The sequence below is a fragment of the Sebastes umbrosus genome, chromosome 19, assembly GCF_015220745.1.
Source record: "Sebastes umbrosus isolate fSebUmb1 chromosome 19, fSebUmb1.pri, whole genome shotgun sequence".
Lineage (NCBI taxonomy): Eukaryota > Metazoa > Chordata > Actinopteri > Perciformes > Sebastidae > Sebastes > Sebastes umbrosus.
Genome location: NC_051287.1, coordinates 20,251,860 through 20,278,792, shown reverse-complemented (window position 1 = coordinate 20,278,792; position 26,933 = coordinate 20,251,860). Strand labels below are relative to the sequence as shown.

Here is a 26,933-nt window from a genome sequence, read left to right as displayed (position 1 = left end):
TGTATTTATAATCTAAGTAGAAGTACAACATTATTAGCAGCAAAATCATACTCAAGTATCATAACTAAAAGCATTTATTTGGTGACAGAATGACCCCTTTTATAATGCTTTATTATATATATAAAAAACAAAATTTGAATGCATTTAAGTGCATTCTGTGTTTTTCCTAATGATAATTTAGTCTACAGCAAATCATATTTTATGAGCAAAATGTTGATCTTCGAAGTGTTGTAATAACTACAGCTGTCAAATAAATATAGTGGAGTAAAACATATAGTATTTGTCTCTGCAATGTAGTGGAGTAGAAGTATCAAATATCTAAGAATGAATGTACTCAAGTGAAGAACAAGTACTTAGAAGTTGGGTGCAGTACTAAAGTAAATGTATTTAGTGACAGTCTACTGCTGGATTTAAGTTAAAGGAATCATACGTTAAAATAATTCAAGTTTTACATGTTTGTCTAAAGAATAATGTAATGTGAAAAAGAAACATTCAATAAAACATATTGATAATAGACATGCAGATATACAGGATAGCCTACTGATGGATGCATCATGAATGAAATATCAAATCTAAAGTAATCGGCATCCCTTTGCAACAAGCCTTCTCCCGTGTTAAAGAATATACAACTTTTTTTTCCGTCATCTAACATGCCAAACAACTTGGTTATTAGGGGGCCTCCAGCTGCTCGGAGTCCCTTTTCACTTGTGACTTCTGAAAACTTCCAAAACACACCACTCTTCTTCTTCTCTGAGGCAGTTGCCTGGAGACCAGAGGTCATTGAGGCCGTGCCAGCGCAGTCCTCGGCTGGACGCCGGTGAAATCCCTCTGGCTTCAGGGCATGGGGTGCACACTGCAGGGGTGACAGTCATTTACAGTCACCCTTTGCATGAGTGAATTCACTTCAAAGGCCGACACAAGGCCTGCTATGTCTTTTCATTTGGACTTTCAAAGGTTGTTACATCACACGGCTAAATGAGCTATTTAATGGGAGCGACTCTAGTGAGCTGTTGTGTTCAACTAGTACAACATGAGATCCTGATTTACACAGGAGGTCATAATGATGGAAACAAACTGTTAAGGAACAGAAAACTATGGTCTAAATGTCTGTGATGTCACCTATAAGTTTAGACATTGTGAAGCCTGGATTTAGTTTTACCACTCAGTGTCGTCTTTGTCAGTTACTGGAGCCAGAAAATCCTAATTTGGGCTTCAGAATTAGCCATTGTGATTCTAAGGTCTTGTGTTTTGTGGTTCGACTTTGTATTTTAAGGCAGAAGTTGAAGGTTTTCCCTCTCTTCAACACATTTTGTTGGAGCCAACAACCCTACTTTAGTCCACATTTCTGTTCCAGATAATCATTCCTGTTTTTGGCATGTTTGATTTGTTATGATTGCTCTTTTTTGTTTCCTAATCTTCAACTGAATTATCTGATTTCAGCACATACTGAGTGGCTAATCAAGCTATTTAATTTGCAACTCTTCACCGCTTTTATTTTCCAGTTTCTGTGCTGCGCTGCAATGTAAGAACACATTAAATCCTGCAGTAATCAGTGGAAGAAGTATGCAGACGCTCTACTTTAGTAAAAGTAGTAATACAACATCGTAATAATACTCAATTAAAAGTAAAAGTCCTGCATATAAAATGTAATTGAAGAGTACAGAAGTATTTTCAGTAAAATGTACTTAGAGTATTAAAAGTACTCTTCATGCAGAATTACTTATATATAGAAGAATACAGAATACCTTATATATATTTCAGTGGATCACATTGTAAGAATATGAACATATTAATTAATGGTTCTGAGCAAATCTTAATTACAAACTACCAAAATCAGTTACTGAAGTTTTTGTCTTACATGTGTGAAGAGTTTTGTCTGATGTAGAAACATTAATTTAACTGAACATCAGTTTGATTATTTGATGTTTTATTTTGCTTATCCTATCATGATATATATATTACTGGAAAATATGATGATATTGATTTCAAATATCAACTGGCCAAACTGATGCAATGAAGTGTAAGCAGCATTTTAATATTGTAACCAGGTGAGGTGAATTGTTTATACACTGCTGTGTGGTTTAATCTAACAAGTCGAATTTTAGAAGTTTCATGTGTACTATCTTGATCTGAAAAGTAACTATAGATATCAGATAAACTAACTGTACTTAACTACAATCCTTTGAGTGAATGTACTTAATATCTTCCCACCGATGGCAGTAATGAATCTTTTGTTAGGTAAAGTAAAACAGCAAATGAGTGGTTAATGATGCCGATATTGACCTTGGATGAAGATCACCCTACAGTAACCCCTGATTTATAAATCTGTTTGGTGTCAAACGGCAAACTCAGTTCATGATTGTCATCGTTCTCGCTACATGGCGGTCTATACTTGGCATTTTATGTTACTGTAGAAAAGATGAAGACTGAGGCTGACGGACATTATTATGTTGTTAAACATGACCAAGAACAACCTCGTACAAAACATATAGAATAGTGTTTGGGGACTCCATGATGCTAAACAGACACAAAACAAGCATACAGGAGTGCTCAGTGGATAATCACAATCCAGATGGTCACAAGTGATTCATTTTAGACGATGAGTTTCCTCTAATTTGACATGTTGAGAAATATGTTTTGTCTTTATAGTAAAGCTGTTGAAAGATGTACTACTTCACCTTATCAGGCATGTAAAGGTCTTTGCTCCGACGTAAAGGACGTCACTCCTGGTTAATGAGTTGCTGAGCATAAATATGAAAACATATCTCTGCTTATTGACCAAGGCACTTTACTACAAGTTGTGTTCTGTACATTTTGGAAACACACAACTATGCCGATGTCATCTGTAGGCCATTCATATGAAGCTCCTACAGTGGGTCTTTATCTTTCTAGCTAAGTCCAGCACAGCGTGATCACAATCCTGTAAAGTATTCAGTTCACATCTTCATTCTTTAAAATGAGGCAGTAGCTAGACAGCCCCACAATATGTTTCAGTTTGTGTGCTCAGGAGGAGTGTTTGCTGATCAAACAGACACATGGAGACCAACTCTTTCCAGGACAGAGATATGCACTGACATACACTAAAGGATGCAGTGACTTCTGGCTCATGTTTGCACGAGAAAAAAAACTACTGAAATTCAGAGATAAAGTTTAAAAATCAGTTGAAACTGGTTCTGCCTGTGCGGGGCAATTTATTTAACCCACTACTCAAAGAGCATAATACTACTGCATGAGTGTGAGCTAAAGTTTAGTTTTCCTCAGGTTAAGGTTTCTAATTACACACTTTACCTAAAGGAACAGTTTGAAGCATTTCGGGCTTTATTAGCAGAAATGGAATATTCATAACTATGTTTTCATTAGTGTATAATCACCTGAAACTAAGAATTGTTGTGTTTTCATTAGCTTAGAATGAGCACATAATATCTAGGGAGCGGGTCCTCTTCACGGAGTCCACCATGTTGCTCCGCCATGTTTCTACAGTAGCCCAGAACGGACAAACCAAACACTGGCTCTAGAGAGAGGCTTTTGCAATGTTACGTTACCTGAAGGACACCGTAGTTCTCCGACACGCTTGTGAAACTGCAGTAATGTAAGCCGCAGTGCAAAACTATGGTACCGCCATTCGCCGTCTGACTTCTACGGAGCCCCCCTAGACCCCTAGGAGAAAAAAGTTAGTAACTCGTTCCCTCAAGTTAAGTAACTCATTCCCTCGAGATAGTAACTTGTTCCCTCGAGATAGTAACTCGTTCCCTCGAGTTACTTCATAGTGCACTTCCTCCAATCATTCCTGACAGTCCACGCATTGTTGATGTACGGAGACCCCCTAGATAATGTACTTGGGTAAAGTTGGAAAGATATTATCAGTTTCAAACTTGCTAGATCAATAACTCATAAACGAAACATTGTTGAAACACAAACAAGGGCTCTTTCTAACCGTAGTAAGGTAGACAACAAGCTACAACCTCATTTTAATCAAAACGAGCCGTCCTCCGAGCTGAACATATTACATTGGTCTCTATTCACAGCCGGCTGTGAGACGAGTGGTCAGGGACCGTCTACAAAATGCAACGCCGAAAAGAGAAAAATATTCAATGACTTCAGTATTATACAGTGTAGCACCACCAAAATTACTTCACATATCAATGATCTCCTCATAGTTGTACTACAACACTTAGTTTGGAAAAATATGCTTTTGCATAATTTTGTTGAATTTTGAATGGGAAAAATATTCAATAACTTCAGTATTATACAGTCTAGTACTTTCCAACTTTACTGAAGTACATCATCTAGGGGGGTCCGTACATCAGCAATGTGTGGACTGTCAGGAATGATTGGAGGAAGTGCACCATGAAGTAACTTGAGGGAACGAGTTACGAACTCGAGGGAACGAGTTAGTAACTTGAGGGCACAAATTAATGAAAAGTTTCTCCTAGGGGTCTAGGGGGGCTCCGTAAACTTCCGTTGCTCCTACAGTAGTGTTATTATAGTAAGGATGGCCTCTGAGCAAGGCGAACGGCGTTACCACAGCCTTGCACTCTGCGGCTCACGTTGCCACAGTCTTGAAAGGGAGGAGTGAGCGGAGGGTTACTCAGTTGGTTGCAACCTGCAGCCATACCACTAGATGCCGCCAAATCCTACACACTGCACCTTTAAAGTAATTGTTTGACATTTTGGGAATATGCTTTTTGCCAAGCGTTGGATAAGAAGATCAATGCCACTCTTATATCTGTTCATTAAATATGTAGCTACAGCCGGCAGATGGTTAACTTGGCTTAGCATAAAGGGTTAAACAGACTCTGTCCAAAGGTTAAAAAACCTCCAACACCCACTAATTCACTTTTTTTTATTTTTTTTTATTTTAGTTGCGCACATAAACCTCCAAAAAAAACGTTTTACACTCTGGGGTTTGTATGAATGAGATAAGTGAGCCTTAGAGATGCAGGTAGATTTAGTTTATCATACTAGCTGTTTCCACCTGTTTCCAGGCTAAGCTAAGCTAACCAGCTCCCAGCTGCAGCTTCATATTCAACAAACGTATCAATTTATTGTTCTATTTTTTACTATAATTTCATGTGTTGTGTATCTGTGTGTTCATCGGTTTGCCCCAGCTGCCTTTATGGGAGATATCGCCCTTGATGAAGACGACCTCCGTATGTTCAAAGAAGCCCACATCAGTGCTGGTGCACAGCACACCGTCCAGACCAACCGCACAGACTCAGGTATCAAAGCAGGAATACGTTTACTAATCTAGGAATAATACCTGACTGTTTATTGAGTTCAAATAAAGGCATGATGATCAATGCAGATTTCTTTTAACAGTTAACAGTTCCACTTCCAATGAGGGCGTCAGGAGTAACAGAGCTGCAGATAGACAGGGTCTCCGTCGTCGTCGGAGAGCAGCCACCTCCAGACCTGAGCGAGTGTGGCCGGATGGTATCATCCCGTACGTGATCAGTGGGAATTTCACCGGTGAGTTCTGACTGAAAATACAAAAATATTCCTATATTCTTACAGGGGAGTTGTCTTCTATATACAAAGCCAGCATGTGTCCGTTGCCTGGTGCGGTTTTGACCTGCTGAAGCTGTCAAACTCTAATTCCTTTCAGGCAGTCAGAGAGCCATTTTCCGTCAGGCGATGCGTCACTGGGAGAAACACACTTGTGTAACGTTCACTGAGAGGACGACTGAAGAAAGCTACATTGTTTTCACCTACCGACCTTGTGGGTGAGTTGGGAGCTCATTAACCATTTAAAGCATTTGCCTCAGCCTGTAGGCCAGTGACTCCACTTAAATCACAGACAACCATACTATTGTTTTTTAGACATGTATATAGATTTTGTTTCTGCTGTGCAAGGCGTCCATTGATTTCCATTCATTTTCATATGATGTGAAAGTCACAGAGCGTTTTATCTACTTTCAGCTCACGGTTTATGTTTTCCGGCACACAACTTTACTGTCTAGTTCGCTCTCACTGTTCTCATCTCTGTTATTTTCAGCCACAGCAGGCAATTAACAACAAGAAAACAAGATACACCACCTGCCCAGCACCAAACGGTAGACAGATAATGTCGCTGGTGATCGTAGTGGAACATTTTGCAGCAAAATAGGCCGATATTTCCCTCAGGAGTTGGTGGAGACCAAAACAGAGCTAACAAATTAAAAACTCAAGCAAGTTTGAAAAGTCAGCTAATTAACTATCGAAGTACACAGACATATAATAAAAAATATACACAGATGTAAATAGAAGGCAATGGCTGTCTGGGCACCCGATTGGAATGTCATCAGCTCATTAAATGCGCAATATCAGTCGTCATTACACGGCTTTGTTGAATACTCGATTCTGATTGGTCAATCGCGGCATTCTGTGGGCTGTTATTTCTTTATAGCGGACCGTTGCTATGTATAACAGACCGTTGCTATGGACGCAGTTCTGATGTCGGACTCTGGAGGACCATTTTTGTGTCAAATTATTGATTTCTTAAGTAAGTAGCTGTGTAGTGAGCGGGATAATGTACAGGTAGCGGACCTCATCATTTATTTCACAACAATGACCGGCTCCCTGTACATTAACGCTTACTTATTCACTTAATAGTTGTGGGTCATTCGGGGCCTATGTGAAAGTGAAACTTAAAAGCACACCTTCTAACATGTTGTAAAACTGAATTAAATGCTACGTATTGAACACAAACAAAACAGCTTGGTTAGATTTAGGGGAAAACATCGTGTTTTGGCTTAAAATAACTACGTTTGAAAAGTGAAAGTGAAACTTAAGGTTTTGAATATAAAGACAACTACACATTGTTGGTTTCAAATGGGATGCTAACCCCGGTCTCCTGGGTAAAAGTCCTGTGTTTTGTGCCCCATCCATCACCTCCCACCCACCGACCTCCACCCCATACGGAGTTTCACGCTGTCTATACTACAATACAGCACCTGACTTCCACTTTTGCTCCAGTCATAATTATTACGGTCGCTACAGGTTGTTGTCGTGTTCTTTTATCACTTCTTTGGATGATCTACCATGTGAGTTGATGATAAAACCTACTAGTGGATGTAGCAGGCCCCTTCTGACCCACATCTATGAGGCTGATAACCACTGATAACGCCCATTAAATGACCTGATAATAGTCCAACCAGCTGGCCTGGAATAGGAAAATTACATCCAAGAACTGAAGCACTGTAAAACCTGCATTTTACAAAGCTTAACAAAAATGAAAAGTATAGATAACTTATAATTAAGGAGTTTAAACTTGCAAACGCATGGCGGTATGGTTCTATAATATTCACTAGAAGCAAAGAATCAGTGATTGTTCTGTAGGTTGTATTATGTGGAGCTAACCAGTGTCGCCCCCTGCAGGTGTTGCTCCTACGTGGGGAGGAGAGGCGGCGGCCCTCAGGCCATCTCTATAGGAAAGAACTGTGATAAGTTTGGCATTGTGGTGCATGAACTCGGCCACGTGATCGGTTTCTGGCACGAGCACACGCGTCCGGACCGAGACGAGCACGTAAGCATCGTCAGAGACAACATCCAACCAGGTACTGTTACAGTGTTGACAAGGAAAAAGTGTGAAAACATGTGTGTGATGATTCTCTTTGCATTTAGTCCACTGATTTTCTGTATATGAACAGGACAGGAGTATAACTTCCTGAAGATGGAGCCAGGCGAGGTCGACTCACTCGGGGAGGTGTACGACTTTGGCAGCATCATGCATTACGCAAGGAATACGTTTTCCAGGTTGGCATAGTGATGCTTTCTTATGCTTTTCTTTCCTATAGTTAGTTTTGTGTTAAAGTGGCTGCAAGGATTTCATCACTTTTATTCCCCAGGTTGTTTTCAGCTCTACCCTGGTTCACATAAACAGGCCATTAAACAGCTCCAGCGGGGCATTTTGAGCAGGTTTGGTGATTCACTCTGTCCACCCTGCCTGTATGTTTTAACTGGCAACATACAGTGAGCCAGCCTGCTCCTCTAACTAGGCCATCATCACCACCACCTCACTTCTATAAATCTGTGACTAAACTCCTTTACATTACTCAAGTTTTGAGTTTGAATTGACTACATATTTCACAGTTGTGTTGCACAGCATTTAATATGTGTTTTATGGTCATTTGACCTGCCTAACTGCCCCTAATATCACGCTGCATTATCAGCTGAGCTACTACACTGACCTGGTGTTTGTCCTTTCATTCAGCTCCGCTAATCAACCTCCATAGGGAACCTCAGGGGATTTGATCCTTTATTGTCACAGAAATAGTTTCACACTAGTTTCCTTTTCATTTCTGTCTCGTGCATGTTGTTGCCCCCGTTGCTTTTCTCTGTGCTTTTGGATTTTTACCTCCATCGCCGCTTTGCTGGTCCGGGTCATGGAGGCGAGCCAAGCTAAATAAAGGCCTGGCAGTTCAGGCTTTGTTGAACAATTTGGGCTGGAGTGGCCTTTTTCTCTGGCATTCAGGAGCGGGCTCCACTGAGCCGGCTGGCACCGGCGAAAGGCCCCATTCAGAGTGCTCTGTTTGCACATGCCTGTCATTCATGGGTGCATCACCATGGGAACTGTGCAAGGGTGAGCTCCGAACCCAGTGAGAGATTATCAGAATCAATAAAGTATCAAGGTGTTGAGTGGGAGTCGGATCAAAAAAAAAAAGAAATCTGTCTCTCTGTGTGAACACATCTTTCTGCACATCAGTGTAGTTAGATGATGTTTTTGCCTCATTAGGCTTCAGGTGCTGTAATTGATTTTTTAATTATTAGATATATTGTGGTTTGTCTGCAACAGAGGCATCTTCTTAGACACCATCATGCCCCGTTATGACGTTAATGGAGTCCGGCCACCTATTGGACAGAGGACCAGGCTCAGCAAAGGGGACATTGCACAAGCCCGCAAACTCTACAAGTGTGCAAGTAAGCTGCATTATATGAGTCGAAAATACATTCACCCGAATGATAACACCTTAACTTTAGACTTTTATCATGTTCAAAGCCAATTAGATATTACACATCATAAAACAAACAGTTTAAAATCTCCTCTGTTCTGTTCATTATGGGACTTTAATGCTATGTCTCCGGTCTGTTGTAATATATAACCATGTGTATGTTATGGTATAAAGGGTGTGGGGACAGCCTGCAGGAGAGTGCTGGAAACTTCTCTTCTCCCGGTTTTCCGAATGGCTACTCAGCTTACGCCCACTGTGTCTGGAGGATTTCTGTCACTCCCGGAGAGAAGGTGAGTGGTGGTAAACAAGTGGAAGCATCAATTCAATAAAGCCGATAGACAGTTCACCAAATTGATCAAGTTTAACCCTTTAATGTTCTGCTCAACTGTTTAGTAGAGTACATTTTGAGTCACTATATCTTATTGAAAAATGTGCTGAACTTAACTCAGCCTCAGTGAGCCATCTCTACCATTTGGTTTAAGCATGTTATGCTAAAAGAAATCCACTAGATGTTGCTGTGTCTTAACATAGCATGCCTTTTTAGTTCGCCTTCTTACAGGAAGTTAACAACAATAACATTACTCCAGACATGAAGGACTCTGTTTGGTCTAATTTTCAAAGTTAGGCATATTTTTTTCAAAATACTATAGTCTCAGAGGTCTTACTGAACAGAATTATGTTACTTGATACTAAAATAAAAAGTCTGATAATAGTAAAATCATTTTCTAAAAACATGCTCTACCAAACGGTTCAGTTGTTGTTTTATGGTAAAGCTAATAATGTGATTAAAATGTACTATATGTAATATTTCCTACAAAATAAAAAACTTTTGATCAGTCATTGTTGTTAATATGATACATTTAATATTATTCCATTATATACAGTATACAGTATATATATATATATATATATATATATATAAATATATTTGCTGAAATTGCTGTAATAAGTATGACGTTTTACTGTCTTAAAACATGCTGTAGTAGTGATGCTAAGATAATAAATTAACATTTTGTATGAAATAAAAACATGTATCACAGTTGTTAATATAATGTGTTAATATCAAATATTTAATATTATATTATATATTTGATTAAAAAAGATATATATCAGTATGATTTTTCACGTTTTCAAAGTAGCCTGTAAATATGGTAAATATCTAGCATACATACATGGAAATAAATATTAGTACTGGTAATACTACTAATTTCATGGTAACAAATTGACATGTTGGTACATTAACCTATTACTAGCATAATAACAGTACATGGTTTACAATTTTCTTTTACCTTGAAGCGTCATCTCAACCGTTAAATATAGGGCTATATTAAAAAAAACTGTGGGGTGTGTTTAAAAAAAGAAACATTGATCATTGTTATAATTGCCCAAAGGACTTAAAAATGCAAAGAGAAATTTCTTCCATTGCTTTCTTTTTAGTGTGGATATTAAAGGGTTAATGAATATCAGTACTCATATCCCAATGGTCAATATATGAACTGTCCCAATCCCAAATACAGTCAACTCCAGACTCTTTAACTTCAGTGAATTATTACAAACATACCAGCAGTGATGTGATGCACAGATGTGTGTAAAAAAAATATACAATATTTTTTTGGAAATGAGACATTCAGCATTAAAAAGCATAAAAACAACTAATGGACTAAAGAAATCTTAGTCGATTAAACCAAAACGACAGATTATTCGACTAATCGACTAAGAGGGGGCAGCCCTAATTTGAACTTGATAGATGTTAAATCTTGATACCAATTTTTTCTCCTAACAATCCTCCCTCCGTGTGTGTCTTCTGTCTCTTTAGATTGTTCTGAATTTTACTTCCATGGACCTCTTCAGGAGTCACCTGTGTTGGTACGACCACGTGGAGGTCCGAGACGGGTTCTGGAGAAAAGCTCCTCTGAAAGGTCTCTAACTTTGATTTACAACAGACCTCCTCTCTCTCTCTCTCTCTCTCTCTCTCTCTCTCCGCTGAGTATCACCCAAAAATCTGTCATAAACTTGATGCAGTATCATTCCTGTGTCAAATACTCCTTAAGCACTGTGAAGTATGATCTTTACTTTGGCAGGCCGTTTTTGCGGAGACACACTTCCAGAGCCGATCATCTCAACGGACAGTCAACTGTGGATTGAATTCAGAAGCAGCAGCAGCTGGGTGGGCAAAGGCTTTTCAGCAGTCTATGAAGGTACGACGCTGACAATACACGGGTTTTAATATGCACTTTTTGTATGCTACATTCTCATCTGAACCATTAGCAGTCGCAGCAGGTTTTACATTTCCTTTTTAACTGTATAATACAACTGAAGGTAGAAATATAGAAAGCCAATCTCTGGATGAAACTAATCATTTGTCACCTCCCGTGCAGCCATCTGTGGTGGAGAGGTGAAGCGGGACAGCGGCCAGATCCAGTCCCCCAATTATCCCGATGACTACCAGTCCAACAAAGTGTGTGTGTGGAAAATCACAGTAGCAGAGGGTTTCAATGTCGGCCTCTCCTTTCAGTCGTTTGAGGTAAAAAATCACTTTTGCCCATATTAAGAAAATTATGCAGTCCTTGAAAAGAGGAAGAGGCCTGTTGAAACATCACTATCGTGTCCTTGCTTCCACTTCAGATTGAGAGACATGACAGCTGTGCCTACGACTACGTGGAGGTGAGGGACGGCAGCTCAGAGACCAGCCCGCTGCTCGGCCGTTTCTGCGGCTACGACAAACCCGACGACATCAAAAGCAGCTCCAACCAGCTCTGGCTGAAGTTTGTGTCTGACGGCTCGGTCAACAAAGCCGGGTTTGCAGCCAACTTTTTTAAAGGTCAGAAGGTCATTTCGTTCACAAACTGTCCAAAATTAAAAGCACTCCTGGTTTAGTTTTTGATGATTTTTCATTTGCCAGAGATGGACGAGTGCTCCAGACCCAACAACGGTCACTGCGAGCAGCGCTGTCTGAACACGCTGGGCAGCTACAGGTGTGCTTGTGACCCCGGATATGAGCTGGCAGCCGACAGACGCAGCTGTGAGAGTGAGTGTAGAGCACGACTCCACACACTAAGCCTGCAAGCTAGTTTAACTCGAGTCTGCACTCTGCTCTGAGGGAGGTGGCCTCCTCTCAATGCAACATATCCAATCAGCTGATTAGACTGTTGTCAGGCCATTAAATAGGTGTTATCAGTCACTATAAGCACCATAGATGTGGGTCAATAGGGACCTACTACACCCAATAGTAGGTTTTATTATCTATTGACATGGTATATGGTATGGTGGTGATGGTATATTCTTTTAAGTATAAAAGAACACAACAAAGACCTCTAGTGACCGTAGTAATTATGATAGGAGCAGAAGCAGAAGTCAGACGCTGTAGTATAGACGGCGTGAAACTCCATATTGGGTTGAGGTCAGAGGTGATGGATGAGACACAAAACACAGGGTTTTCACCCAGGAGGCAGGGGTTTGCATCCTGTGCGAAACCAACAATGTGTCGTTGTCTTTGTGTTCACAAGTATTGAATTTTGCTTTCACTTTTGAAACTTTCAGCAGTCATTTTAAGCCAAAACACAATGTTTTCCCCTAAACTTAACCAAGTGGTTTTGTTTTCTAAACCTAAAGAAGCCTTTTTATTTTTGTTATCAAAATTCATGCATGATATTCCTACTGTATAAGACAGTCCAAAAAACATAAGCAAACACGAACAACTCTCTCCGAGTTCCAAAAACTAGAGTGCTAAAAATTTGTGATGTCAGAGGGTATAACGTGTGGAGCTGCTCCAGAGACAATGAGAGCACCCAGAGGAATGTCCTGAGTATATGGGAACATTTTCTGTTTCACAACTGAGAAAACTACAATAAAATAAAGCTCATTTGGGTATAAAAAAGAAAACAATCATTCTGTGGGTCATAACATCAGTCTCTCATTCATTGTCTATGGTGGAGCTGCAGACTTTCTACCTGATGACATCACAAGTTTGAGACTTACTTCTCTGGTTTCTTGCTTTGAGAGAGAGAGAGAGAGTAGCTCATGTTCACAACTATTGATTGAACTTCCCGGGGCCATTGAAATAACGCATTGGTTTTCTTAATTTAGGTGGTGTTCCCCTTTAACGGCCTGATAACAGTCGTATCAGGTGCTCCAATGCACCCTTTTGATCACGGTGGTGTTCTTCAAGTGAAAATTTGCCATTTTGGGAAATACACTTATTCACATTCTGGAGGAGAGTAAATTGAGAAGTTCAAGATCAGATCAGAGTTCTGTTAATTATAAGACTACAGCCTCCAACAAGTTATCTTATCATAGCTTAAAGACTGGAAACAGAGGGAATCAGCTAGTCTGGCTCTGTCCAAGCATAATAAAATCCACCTATTAGCATCTGTTTCCACCTATTTCCAGTCTTTGTGTTAAGCTGAGCTAACTACCTACAAACAACAAACAAACACCAACCAAAGCAACAACAAAACCTCAGACAGGCCTGAGGGCAGCAGCTGGGAAGTATCGACTTTGACAATAAAGTCAAAAATCTTTCATGATGAAAAATGAAAATCGTTTTCCATTAATCTAATTGTACAAATGCTGCTCGTTCATAATGCCTGTGTGTTTGTTATAAACACACTAAGGTACAGGCATTGTGAGAAGGAGGTCTCATCTCTTTTGCACTGTTGAGACATGATTATCTGGTAGTCTCTCTCATCACCACCAGAGGGCAGTGCTCCCCTGCTGCAACTTCTTCTTGAGCTGTGATACAGCACTGATTTGATTAATATCAACTACAAATAGGAATTAAGTTTCCCTTCACTACAATTTGGTGCGTTCCTTGATTTTATAGAAATAAATAAAACGTTATTCTGCAGCCTTTGATCATGATTGATTAATTCCAATACCACTATTATTTATTACATCGATTATACTTGATTATAACTTTATTTCTTGACATTTCTTTGTAAAGTAAGAGGTCATCTTTTTCTGCAGTTAAATGATTAAATAAAAGACTCACAAATTTAAACAAGTGAGTGATGTAATTTATGTTATGCAAATGTTTTTTCTGTCCCACTTCTACCACTAAAATCAGTGTTTTGTCCCCCCAGCAGCTGCCTGTGGCGGCTTCATCACCAAGCTGAACGGCTCCCTCACCACCCCCGGGTGGCCCAAAGAATACCCTCCCAACAAGAACTGTGTGTGGCAGCTGGTGGCACCCATCCAGTATCGCATCACTCTGGTGTTCGATGTGTTTGAGACCGAAGGGAATGATGTGAGTTAATGAAAGCGATGTTTTTCTATATATCATTGTCTCTCTGCAGACATGTTATCAGATATCCTGCTAAAATCATGAAATCATGAAATTTCACAGGCCACTTTTCCTTTGTAGTAAGTAAAATTGTCCAGTGTTTACCATCAGGTGTGTAAATATGATTATGTGGAGGTGCGCAGTGGGTTGAGTTCAGACTCGGAGCTTCATGGGAAGTTCTGCGGAGTGGAGAAACCCGAGGTCATCACCTCTCAACAAAACAACATGAGGATCGAGTTCAAGTCCGACAACACCGTCTCCAAGAGGGGCTTCAAGGCTCACTTCTTCTCTGGTAAGACCTGAGGAGGAAAGTATTCAGGAAGGAAATACTATTATATCATGTCAAAGAATAATGGTACAGTACAGTAAGAAGGGCAAAACCATCACCTCACACCAATACCAAAGCAGGCAGCTGTCTTCAGTGTCTGACTCAACAATGGAGGCAGTTTGACTCTTTGTGAAGATTTGATTTCATTTTGATTTCAAAAATAGCTGTCAGTGTGTCAGTGTGCTGACTTGACTATGACTTGCCCCAAACTGCATGTGATTATCATAAAGTGGGCATGTCTATAAAGGGGAGACTCGTGGGTACCCATAGAACCATTTTCATTCACATATCTTGAGGTCAGAGGTCAAGGGACCCCTTTGAAAATGACCACGCCAGTTTTTCCCTGCCAAAATTTAGCGCAAGTTTGGAGCGTTATTTAGCCTCCTTTGCAACAAGCTAGTATGACATGGTTGGTACCATACTGGTATCATATCACTCTAGCTTTAAAACTGAGCCCGCTACAACCTCCGAAAAATCTATTACATTAATGCGTTAAAGAAATTAGCAGCGTTAAACCAAATTTGCGTTAACGCGTTATTATCGTGTCAACTTTGACAGCCCTAATTTATAATATTTATAATATTTATAATATTGTGAAGAATATTTCATTGAAAAAAAATGCTATTCAACAAAATTATAAATTATATGGAGAGTCCTTATACCATCTTAAATAAATGTGTTCTGCTAATCAGACCACAGATCATAATTTTTTTGTCCAATAAATTTCCTCCTGGATTGCTTTTTTGTGATTAAAAAAAAATATTGATAGCCCATCTAAAAATGTGGAAACGTGGAGACGCAAATTGTAGATATGCTTTGTTATGACAACCCTCCAATTTTGTTTCCATGGAGAGGAAGAACTGAGCTTTTCAAAAATACTAACATGAGGCTCTAACCCAGGAGATGTTTTGCTGTGTGTTTTCAGACTGCAGATTCTTCCTCCTTGAGTAACACAGAAAGCCTTTGTCTCTGCACTCAGCAGCAGATCTTATTGGCCTAAAATGTTAACTTGATGATGTTTTGCAGCTTACTGTGACAGATTCACATGTTGTGCGAAGGAATCTTGAATTAAAATTCTTGAAACGTCTCAACAGATATCGACGAGTGCTCCAAAGAAAACGGAGGCTGCCAGCATGAATGCGTGAACACCTTCGGGAGCTACAGCTGTCAGTGCCGCAGCGGCTTCATGCTGCACGATAATAAGCATGACTGCAAAGAGGGTACAGTTTCTGCTGTCCACTTATATGTTTTTAAATTACAGAAAGTCTTCACCTTTTCCATCCAGTCCTTTGAGTTTATCAGCCCGCCCCTGACCTCGTGAGAATCAGCTGCTGGAATCATTTAAAGTCATGAGGGGGACAGAGGCTGGGGCATGCAACTTCCTTACTTTGTTAGATCTTATTTTTACATACATGTATTTTCTCAGTGTGGATGATCTTCTTAGGGACTACTTATAAGTAGTTTTATGACTGGATGGATGCCAATTCAAAGGGAAATACCAGGATGCTTGTGTTGAAGAGGAGGAAATGATGTGACCTTTCAGTGATGCAGCTTTCATTGTTTTGTTCTGATATGTTGTTTCGCTTTGTTTTCCAGCGGGCTGTGATCATGCTGTGAACACTGTGTCAGGCACAATGAGCAGCCCCAACTGGCCTGATAAGTATCCCAGCAAGAAGGCCTGCACCTGGTCTCTGTCCACAACCCCAGGCCATCGTATCAAACTAGTATGTCAATGTTTGTTTTTGTTGTTGTTTTTTCATTTAAAGCAGGGGTAGGCAGTATATGTTTGGCTTCATTGGGCAAAAATTCCATAATAACCTATCAGCATATTGTAATTCAAGAGACTTCTGCACCTCCTCATGGCTCTGTTTTCAGGCTTTCAAAAAATCTTGCCCGTGACGGGAGACTTTGGCCAATCACAGGTCATTTCAGAGAGAGAGCGTTCCTATTGGCTGTTCTAGAAATGCAGATGCGCGTACACGTCCCTTCAGATGGAGAAAGCCTGATTCAAGGGCGGAACATCCTGCAGGAAAAGTTGCTATTCCAGCATTGGCAACAACTGCCAACACCGCAAAGCAACCCAAAAGAGGAAGATGGACTTGTCAAAAAGAGAGACTCTCTTTTTGATAAGTCCATCTTCCTCTTTTGGGACAATATCGGCCAAGTGTTTCAGAGATGGAGAGAAAATGTTGCTACTAGTTTAGCCTTCTGCGCATGGCTACCATAGCTACGACAGTAGCTTGGGGAAAGCATCATTTTCTCTCCATCTCTCTTGTAGTTTAGCCTTCTGCGTGAGCTCACCGTGGATGTACAAAGAGAACGGACCTCACAACTGTGGCGCAGTCATGATGGCTACGGTTAGCAGAAGGCCAGACAACAACACTTTCTCTCCATCTCTGAAGCGCTTTGCTGACATTGTTGTATTGAAATCTCAGTATGTCAACTCAAACGGCTTTACAGGCCCACAAGTTTGAAAACAGGATGGTAGTACTGGTAGTACCGCTTTATAACGGCATCGGGATCACAATCACGATCAGGATGATGTTTGAAATGAATTTCTAGTACTCGTACAGGTAGCGTGCATATGCCCATGCTAATCTGGTGGGAGGGGCTTAGGACAGAGAGAGGAGAGCTGCAGGATGAGGGCTGTATTTTCAAATTCTGGGGTACTCAGGTGGTTGCAAATTTTCAACCACACCACTAGATGCTGCCAAATCCTACACACTGTACCTTTAAAGACTTGAAAGGCATCTTATCGAGGTAATTCATAGCTTTTTTTATGAAAATGTCTCGCAGGTTTTCAACGAGATCGACATGGAGGCTCATCTGGAGTGCACTTACGACCATGTGGAGATCTACGACGGGCGAGACTCACGCGCCCCGAGTCTCGGGCGCTTCTGTGGCACTAAAAAGCCCTCTCCAGTCATCTCCACTGGCAACAAAATGTTCCTGCGTTTCTTCTCTGACAACTCAGTGCAGAAGAGAGGCTTTGAGGCTTCATACAGAGCAGGTGGGCAGAACTTTTCTACCCCCAAAATAGTCTGGAAAATGAGTAAAATGGCACTTTAGAGAAAGAATAGAATACCAAAAGTGAGACATTTCCAGCCATGGGTTTGTTTGCTGCCGTGTTTAGAAAGTCGCATTCTTTCCTCACGTTTTTACGAGATCCTCTTTTTGACCCTCTAATTTTGTGGTTGTGAATTCCCAGAATGTGGAGGAAGTCTGAAAGCCGAGGTCAAGACAAAAGATCTCTACTCTCATGCACAGTTTGGAGATAACAACTACCCCGGCGGCTCCGACTGCCTGTGGGTGGTCTCCGCTGAGAAGGGTTACGGCGTGGAGATCATCTTCCAAGTGTTTGAGATCGAGGAGGAGGCCGACTGCGGGTATGATTACGTGGAGCTGTACGACGGCGCTGACATCAAGTCTCCGAGGCTGGGACGATACTGTGGATCTGGGGTAAGGCTAAAAATATCAGTCTTATGCAGTAAACACTGTTTAAATTATTCTTCAAAAACATCCTCTTTTTGTCGTTTTCTTTCCCCTCAGGCCCCAGAGGAAGTCTACTCAGCCGGGGATGCCATCGTTTTAAAGTTTCACTCAGATGACAGCATCAATAAAAAAGGTTTTCACGCACGCTACACAAGCACAAAGTTCCAGGACACGTTACACGCAAGCAAGTGACTCTCTGAAACTGCCCCAAACCTAAATGGAGCCTTCACCCCTAACATTTGGTCGGACACACCCATCTCCAGGCGAGGAGTGGATGCATGGATTGATACCACAAACACCAACCCGCCTGCATACTTTACATTCACATCTGTTAGACGGAGTGAAGCCATGCAGACAAATTGCATCTTTTACTCTCCTTCATTACATAGCTGTATAGGATGAAAGGCGAGGACTATAGTTTGCAGTGATTATTTTTGAGTAAATCCTGTAATGAGCTGATTACGTCATAGCACTGTGTTGAGATATAAAATGTATATATTGTGGTATAGTTTTCTTGTTTGTTTGTTTTTAATCATAATGTGTCACCTTTTACTGTCTGGGGTTGAAATTCATTTCTAATGAATGTATTGTATTATATCGCAGGACAAATGCACATAATAATAATAATAATAATGATAATGAGTATGGAGGATGAAAAAAGCTCAATTATTTCCTAAAAATCAGACCTGCCTTTGATTTACTTTAGTGAAGATTTTGAGTACATTAACATTCCCTCACAGTATATTTTCAGTGCGAATTTTGAGTGGGGTTCCTGTGCTTTATATTTTCTTGCAACACACAGCAGTACAGCATGATAATGGATGACATTAGCGCCATACTTTTCGATCTCCGACCAAAATTTCCCTTTACATCTCAGACTACATCAGTAAACATTTTCTATACTGACCTTAAGCAGCAACTTAGCACCAACTGAAAATCTTTATTATATTTCTTAACTCGCCCCAGTGATGTAGAAGTGTATTCTGGTGGTCATTAGTACATTGTGACATCATCGTTCGGTGTGGTTACAGGTGCCACAGAGCACATTATTTTACAGGGTGTAGTCAGACGAGCAACTTGAAACTTCAAACCAGAGAATACAGTGAAACACTGCTTTGCTTTTCAGCCTGGTATTAAAGGAGGAAATACACTTACAAGACACACACAACATGACTGGGGTAATAAAGGTTCCTAACTGAGTGAAATGACCCAGAAGTATCTGAGTAGCAGCCATTATAAGAGGCTGTTTGAATCTCTAAATGCTAAGGAAAGGAGCTGCAATGCTTCCTTTTCTTATGTCCTTTAGCATAGGATATACTGGGCAATCCTTTCATGAAAGGAAAGGAGATAATGCCGTCCTCAATTCCTTGCGGCAGCATCACGGCAGACCCACGTTAACAACATCTGCCGTCGCATAATTACGTAGGCTAGTTTAAGTGCAGTCGGATTCTCTTAGCACTGTGGTTGTCTTTTCCTAAGTCCATATGAATTCTCCTTCACATCTTGACCTCATGAAGTTTTCCATCAAGGTCGAGGAAAAGTGGTTAGGAAAAGACACAATTTTTTTTTACTATTAGACCACATCCCATGACTGGGGTCAAAGAACAAAGAGAGGAAGGCAGCACCTAAAGCCTCTCATTAAGTTGAAGTGATTGCACTTGAGGGGGGGAGGAGTGGGGCGTTGTCTTTCCAGGCAGAAGTGTATGACTGCGTTCCATAATTACATACTTTTTTACTTTTAATACATACTACAGCTGCCCTTACGCACGTACGTACTGTTGCATGCAGTATGCAAACAACTGGGACATATTACTTCCTCATAACATTGCGCCTTGAAGTAAAAAGTTGAAACTTGAAAAGCATGCTGGCTTGCATACTGCAAAATACAACTGGTATCCTGTTTTTTTGGCTGCATTTGACATACTAAATTTTTTTCTGGCATACTAAATAGTATGGTAGTATGGGTATTGGTATGGTATTCCGGGCTCAGGTGTGATCATGTTGACCCCGTGACGGGGACACTTACTCTCAAACAATGACAAATAGTTCTTCAACATCTACAGTATGTCAGAATCAAATGACAAGCACGTTCTATTTATTTTTATGTTGGAATAAGCACTTTGGAAAAAAAGTTTCAAGAAATGCTTTTATTAAAATGTTGCCCATATGATTCGGTGTGATAACTGGGTGCATCTGCCCTTGGATCAGCCAGGGTAAACAGTTGATACAGTCAAGGCATCGAGCACGACAACTACAAAGTAGATATCCAACATTAAAACCATTTGTTCACATAAAAAAAGACTAGTGTTATTATTGTCCTCCAGTTCCAATCAAAAAAGCTTAACATCTCCTAAGGTCCCTGAATGTTCCACCAAATAACACCATATAATCAACTAAAACATAATGTACAATTATTCAACATGTCAATAAAATCACAGTATATAAAGATATTTTATTGAATGTATTAGTGTATCATGCACAAGAAAGATTATTAAATCATTAAAAAAAACATAAACATAATAGCACACTTGAGCAGTCAGTTAACCAAACAGTTTCATATTCTTCACTGAAGCACAGCTTCTCTGAAATGAAATGTGTGGCAGTAGATCCAGTCTACAAACTGTCAAACAGACAAAATGTGTTACAAAAAATGTCGCTTAAAGGTTTCCCTGTGGAGTTTTAGTCTTTCTAGTGACGTCATGGTATGGAGCCGTTTATCAATGAGTGAGTCAGTGTTTGTTTCTGTAATGTACTGTCTGACCACTGATCTACAGGTGGCGCTAACACACACAGATATGCTGCAATGTGCCAACAAAGAAAGCGAAGAAGAAGACTGCAAGCCAGCAATCACACCAGCTAACAAAAATGCTGGAATGAAAATCAGCTTTGCAAATGTTTTATGAGGAAGGAAACACACTCAACATGTTTATTAGACCTCAAGGGATATGCTTTTTGGTGAGTAATGCTGAATGTTAACATGACTTTTTGTTTATTTTGACAACTCCACAGGTCCCCTTTAAGATAGGCCACCTGTACATCTGTCTCTGTTGGACAGATACTACTAATATCTAATGAAGGGGTTTTTAAAAGTCTAGTTTACTTGCTTAGTTTTCCACAATTGAGCCAAGATAGCCTAATATTTCTGTGTGACATAACTTCAAACTACAACCAAATAGATAAAAAAAAAGTCTGTCCTAGGGTTTTTTTTAGTTTCTGACTTTGGGAAAGTGTGAAAAACAGAAAAATGCCCCCAAACTACTGTATCTCTTTAACCAAATCACACATATTTAGGCTATACTATGTGCTCTTCTTTCGATAACTACTGTAATGTAATATTTAATAACGTCCATTCACTGAGGCTCCTCTGGGGAGGCCTGCCTCCCACTTTGGAAACCTCTGATCTACATTGCAAAATTACAAATCTACTATTCTGTACAACTGAAAGTAGGGCTGGGCAATATGACGATATATATCGTCAAAACGATATAAAACCTTTTGTTCACTATAATTTCACCTCAAACGAATGTTAATTTTGAGTATACAAAAGTAGGCGTTACCAGAAAACATGTTACATCGTGATATATATCATTATCAAGATATGAAATGACCTATATTGTGATAGGAGATTTTGGCCATATCGCCCAGCTCTAATTGAAAGTACATTTTTCCATGTTTGTTTGGTAACTTTTTACCCCTGTTTTCCCTTTCAGTTGTATTTTGTTACCGTTTTTTTTAAATCTTTGGTAGGAAAACCTTGAGAGGCTCATTTTCATGCACTTTATCCAGAAAGCCCAGGTTGAAGTACGGGTACAGCGTCTCCCTGAAGGTCTCCCTGAAGGTGTACAGGTGTGTCATGCCCTCTGCGTTGTAAAAGGACACCAGGCCCCTCTTGTAGTCCAGGTACACCCCGATCCGGGCCAGCGGCTCCTCCAGGGACAGGACTGTTGGGGGTGAAGTGCCGGCCATGTACTGTATCCCGTAAGAGAGGGAGAGAGTCCAGAAGCCGTTGGCTGGCAGGGCTTTGATGACTCCCTTTCTTGGCACCGACTCTCGGGCCACCCCCACAGTCCAGACGGTGCTGCTGTAGACCTCGATCTCCCAGTAGTGACGCCCGTGGGTGAAGCCCTGGCTTCCCAGCAGCGACAGGGCAGCGTTGAACCTGTAGGGGTTGTCCTGCACGGTGTGGTTGAAGGTCTGGTAGCGGACACAGGTGAGGGAGGAGGTCAGGCTGAGCCACGGGTTGGCCGTGCTGGAGTTAAACGTGATGGCTGCTGGAACTAAAAACAGGAAAAGTGGGAAACAAGAAAGATTTAAAAGATTCTTTCATAACACGTGTTGATGCTCAGATGATCAGTGTTGGTTTCTGTGTAATTCAGTTACATTTTGCAAAGTCAGATGGGGCCAAAATGTCACTTAAACCCCGTTTCCACTAAGAAGCTCCTGGTAATTTTAGTCCCAGGACTACTTTTCAAGGAACTAAAAGGTTCCTTCAGCCCATTGTTGTCTGCGTTTCCAGATTAGGCAAATTAGTCCACTGACGTATGAAAAAGCAACATGACGTAGGGCATTAAATGCTCCTAAATTGATACTAGAGTACTTCATTGTTTATGAATGAAGCAGTACACGAGTTGAAGCCGTTGAAGCAGCGGCGCTGTGTGTATGTGTTTGACCAATCAGCGATGGTCATCCCTGCAAACTCCAGTATTACCCCCCGACCAGGGCCTTTTTGGAGGGTAAAAAGGCCCCAGAACTTAATTCAAACCCTGGTCCTTGCAGTTGAAACACAATGAGTTCCTCAAAAGGTTCCAGGGAAAGTTCCTGTGGTGGCTTTAACGTACCTGGATAAATGCTTCCTTTCATGGATTTCCACACTCTGTACTGCAGGGGCCCCGCAAACCGGCCCTCGCAAAGACTGGGCGGTGTGAACGTAGGTTTCTCAAACTTCAGCGAAGGCCTGCCAACAAAAGCAAAGTCAGAACAGTGAAGAGAGAAGAGAGAGAATAAAAACAATAGATAGAAAAACGTCTCCCACGCTCACCTCTGGAGCAGGACTTTGATGCTCTGAAAAACGAGACACAGGAATAAACACAGGACAAGAGAGACCGGTGATTAGTTTTGTTGTATCTGAAAGAAGAGAAGTCTTTTTTCCACATTACATCAATGTCTGAGCTCACGCTATCCCACCCTGTGGGATCTCCCTGTGGCCTGGGGAAAGTCCCGCCGCCGTGGCCTAGAGAGAGTATGGCCCGTGCCTGAGCTAAACTCCTTATCCTCCAGATCAACTGGTGAGATCACTGGCCTACATCCTGTCTCCACTTACTGCTCAAGTCTTTTGTTATTAGAAAAGTAGCAGTGTTAACATTTTTACCAGTATGTACTCTTCAAATAAATGCAAACTGACATGATCATCATGGCCTTTAGTAATCGTGTGAACAGGAAAGCCAAAATGGTCACACCCTGCTCAGTTAAGTCTTGACTGTTGATGTTGGAGCCGGTTTAACATGTTGGCCCAGAAACACATGACAGAAATGATGTATAAAACTAAACTTTCACCCCCAAAGTTTACTACTTTGTCTTGCTTCATTGTGTTATAAATAGTTACTGGAAACAAATAGGTTTGAAATACAGAGCTCAGCATTTCTTGCATTAATCATCCCCACAGCTGACTCATCATGCTTTTGATAATTTCCAGATGGACTTGGATTCATCGTGTATGAAGTTCATATGAGCCCGAGCTTACCCGCAGCAGAACGAAGGCATCCTGCTCTCTCAGCTTGTCCTCTATCTCGTGGAGTGCACTCTGCAGACGGGAGATCTCCACGCAGAGCAGGGCCTTGTGCTCGTCCAGTCGGATCAGCTCTCGACGCTCCTCCGTCTTCAGCTTCACCTGCAGCAGCTTCTCCTCCTGGTACAGGAACTGGTGCAGGTCGCTGAACTGGGCCTCGATGCGCTGCTTCAGGTCAGCGGTGTGCTCCTATGGAAGATGATGGGACATTATCATGATTGTTTTACAGATATGTCCATTCCTATCTGGTTAAAATCTGATTTTAAGAGGTCAAACTGGACATTGATAGCCCAGAAGTGATTAGAGTGTGTGGGTTATGTGTGTTTTTGGAAGCGCTTCCTCTTACCTTGAGCTTTTTGACCTCGTCCTCGGCTTCCCTGTCGCACTGTAGCGCCGTGTTGAGTTCAGCTTTGAGGGAATCCATGGAGCTGTTCAGAGACGCCTGACAGGAAAGAGACACAACATTATTGCACACTGACCTGCTTCTCACTTCAAATACAATGTCATGTCTACTTTGACTAGTTGTTTTGGAGCAAAAACAATAGATGGATACAGATTATAAACTGCTAACATAAAAAAAGATGTAGTAAAAGTAAGTTTTAGGGCTGCAACTAATGATTATTTTCGTTGTCGATTAATCTGTTGATTATTTTATTGATTAATCGATTAGTTGTTTGGTCTATAAAATGGTGAAAAATGTCGATCAGTGTTTTCCCAAAGCCCAAGATGACGTCTACAAATGTCTTGTGTTGTCCTCAACTCAAAGATATTCAGTTTACTGTCATAGGAGTAAAGAAACCAGAAAATATTCACATTTAAGAATTTTTTTTCTTTAAAAAATACAGATTAAATCGATTAACAAAATAGTTGGTGATTAATTTAATTGATGATAACTAATCAAATAAATTGCAGCTCTAAGAAGCTTAAACCATTATAATGAGCATATGTACTGTACTATGCACCAAGTAAATATACATACCTCCTGAGATGCATCTTATCATCAAACAATCATTCAAACTTCAAATTGTAAGATCTTGATACTCATTTAGTTCAAGCTTAACTCACCCTGTACTTCTGCTCAGCCTCCTGGACACACACCATGGTGTGGTTCCTGTGCTCCTGGGAGAGACCGCAAACCAGACACACCAGCTCCTGGTCCTCCTCGCAGTAAAGCTTCAGCTCCTCTCTGTGCCGGGTGCAGCGTGGCACCGGAGCGGGAACCCTCTCCGCCACCCCCACATCTGCCAGGCGAGGTCCCGTCCCGCTCTCCTCCAGACCCTGACAGTAGCTCTCCACTATGTTGGCGACGATGCGATTGGGCCTGTAGCTCTGCCCGGGGTATACCTTCCTGCACTGGGGGCATGACCCCGTGCCCCCCTGGATGGGGCCCCGGGGCCCGGTCCAGTAGCCCTCAATGCAGCCCTGGCAGAAGGTGTGATCACAAGGCAGGGACACCGGCTGCTTGAAGAGATCCAGACAGATGGAGCAGGTGAGATCTCTGCTGATTCTGTGCGCTGAGCTTTTGTTCACTACTTTCCCAGCTATGGGAGGCTGTCGCAGCTTTTCCATGGCTGCAGCAAAGTCTCCTTCCTTTGGTTTCCAACTTTTCTTCTCTGGCTTTATCCCCTGGTTTAGTTTCTCCAAGTTCTGCAGATAAACCGTCTGGATTTTCTTCACTTCTTTCTGATTCTTGCTCATTCTTGGTTTTCCTTTGTTCCGGCTGTACAGCTGGACCTCCTCGTCCTTCCTCTCCTGAGTGTGCGTCTGCTCTCTTTGGCCTCCAGTCTTCCTGTTGATTGTGGGGGAAATGAAGTGGGTGGTGCAGAAGCAAGCAGCCACAGACCTCTCACATCCTCGGCAGATAGTGAGTGAGTCTCAATGGGCCTCCCCCCTTTTCCCTCCAGACTGACGTCACGTCTTAGTCGGGAAACCGAGGCGGACCGTGGATATTCTATCCTTGGCGTGTTTGTCTAGTGAAGTCTGGCCAGTAATAAGTGCAAGAAAGTCCTGCTTCACTAAACTCTTAATCTGCTGTAGAGTAACTACAGAAAAATGTAAATCCATTTTTAGTGTGTGTGTGTGTGTATGAGATCACACATTAACGAGAGCAATAACAAATTTGTGATCAGTAACAGATTTCCTGCTTCTCTTTATGGCTATACGCTCTCTGCCCAGTAAGTAATCATTATGGCTGAAGGGTAAACAAGATCATTAAGAGATTTACAAAGAGAAAAAAAAAACCCCGTCCTGCAGGCAGAAAGCTCCACCATGGGTAAATACATATATACTGCAGGCATCCTCCTCATCCACTTATTATAACAGATATTTACAGCTCGGTCCCTGAGGGCTGGAACATCTGTCCTGTAAACTAGAGTTTCCTTACATCACGCTAGTTGAGAGAGTTTTTTATGTGGTTCACTTCAAAGAAAAAGAGTCCTGACACATATTATCAGCATGAGAACAGTTTAAATATTACAGGGCGTTATATCAGGCTAATCACAAAGTCAATACAGACACCCTGTGATTATACACTGGAACATAATCAAAGGTCAGGAGAGGAAAATTATGTAAATTTCAAAATGCATGTGTGTGTGTGTGTGAGAGAGAGAGAGAGAGAGATACACATATATAGCACATTTAACATCTTTATCTGGTGTGTGGAGTCTATTAAAACCTTTTGAGTACTTGAGAGAACTCTTAAAAGTCTGAGACAGACAGCAGGTCAGCAGCTAACTTATCATGTTATAGCCAATGGTGACATCTGGTGTCCAAACTGAGAATTAAAACAATTATTGTACAATATTAAGATTAGAAACAAATTAGACCAGTTGTGTAAAAATCGATTGAAATCCATGCCCATAATCAGAGGTGTGGACTTGAGTCACATTACTCGGATTCCAGTCACAAATCTGATGACTTTAGACTCAACTTGACAAAGTAAAAAAAGACTTGCAACTCGACTTGGACTTTAACACCGATGACTCGTGACTTCACTTGGATTTGAGCCTTTTGACCTGAAAATACTTGATCCCTTCCCCCAAGCCCAAAGACTGAAAAGTTAAATGTTATTCATTCCCAGATCTTTCTGTCATGATTAAGTTCAGTCACACTTGTTCT

At 41.1% G+C, this 26,933-nt stretch overlaps 2 protein-coding genes across 7 annotated transcripts in view; one reads left to right on the top strand and one right to left on the bottom strand.

The window, feature by feature from the left end:
- LOC119478230 (bone morphogenetic protein 1-like) overlaps positions 1 to 20,354 on the top strand; it is a 26,973-nt gene extending 6,619 nt beyond the window's left edge. For 2 of the 6 annotated variants that reach the window (XM_037752805.1, XM_037752807.1), the window contains 19 exons: positions 5,109 to 5,219; positions 5,320 to 5,469; positions 5,606 to 5,723; positions 7,357 to 7,535; positions 7,629 to 7,734; positions 8,774 to 8,898; positions 9,105 to 9,220; positions 10,747 to 10,849; positions 11,012 to 11,128; positions 11,309 to 11,454; positions 11,556 to 11,751; positions 11,833 to 11,958; positions 14,015 to 14,175; positions 14,323 to 14,503; positions 15,634 to 15,759; positions 16,136 to 16,263; positions 17,336 to 17,549; positions 17,748 to 17,998; positions 18,089 to 20,354. In XM_037752805.1, the coding sequence (XP_037608733.1) occupies positions 5,109 to 5,219; positions 5,320 to 5,469; positions 5,606 to 5,723; positions 7,357 to 7,535; positions 7,629 to 7,734; positions 8,774 to 8,898; positions 9,105 to 9,220; positions 10,747 to 10,849; positions 11,012 to 11,128; positions 11,309 to 11,454; positions 11,556 to 11,751; positions 11,833 to 11,958; positions 14,015 to 14,175; positions 14,323 to 14,503; positions 15,634 to 15,759; positions 16,136 to 16,263; positions 17,336 to 17,549; positions 17,748 to 17,998; positions 18,089 to 18,223 (2,789 nt within the window). In that variant the 3' untranslated portion in view covers positions 18,224 to 20,354. Of the gene's footprint in view, positions 1 to 5,108; positions 5,220 to 5,319; positions 5,470 to 5,605; positions 5,724 to 7,356; positions 7,536 to 7,628; positions 7,735 to 8,773; positions 8,899 to 9,104; positions 9,221 to 10,746; positions 10,850 to 11,011; positions 11,129 to 11,308; positions 11,455 to 11,555; positions 11,752 to 11,832; positions 11,959 to 14,011; positions 14,176 to 14,322; positions 14,504 to 15,633; positions 15,760 to 16,135; positions 16,264 to 17,335; positions 17,550 to 17,747; positions 17,999 to 18,088 lie in introns of those variants that run through there. The other 4 variants (XM_037752804.1, XM_037752806.1, XM_037752808.1 and 1 more) reach the window with 3 other exon arrangements.
- trim69 (tripartite motif containing 69) lies at positions 20,164 to 26,933 on the bottom strand. Its single transcript, XM_037752811.1, has 6 exons — positions 24,882 to 26,933; positions 24,163 to 24,258; positions 23,772 to 24,005; positions 23,070 to 23,092; positions 22,870 to 22,985; positions 20,164 to 22,308 (listed from the first exon to the last, which is right to left on the bottom strand). Exons 1-6 carry the CDS (start codon positions 25,512 to 25,514, stop codon positions 21,764 to 21,766), a joined length of 1,647 nt encoding a protein of 548 aa, XP_037608739.1. The 5' UTR covers positions 25,515 to 26,933; the 3' UTR covers positions 20,164 to 21,763.

Excerpts from the sequence above, each read along its gene's own strand:
- trim69 (XM_037752811.1), bottom strand. The coding sequence starts at position 25,514 with ATGAGCAAGAATCAGAAAGAAGTGAAGAAAATCCAGACGGTTTATCTG. Across the intron at positions 24,006-24,162 it reads ACGAGGTCAAAAAGCTCAAG|GAGCACACCGCTGACCTGAA; the intron begins GTAAGAGGAAGC and ends CATCTTCCATAG. Across the intron at positions 22,309-22,869 it reads GAAAGGAAGCATTTATCCAG|TTCCAGCAGCCATCACGTTT; the intron begins GTACGTTAAAGC and ends TCCTGTTTTTAG.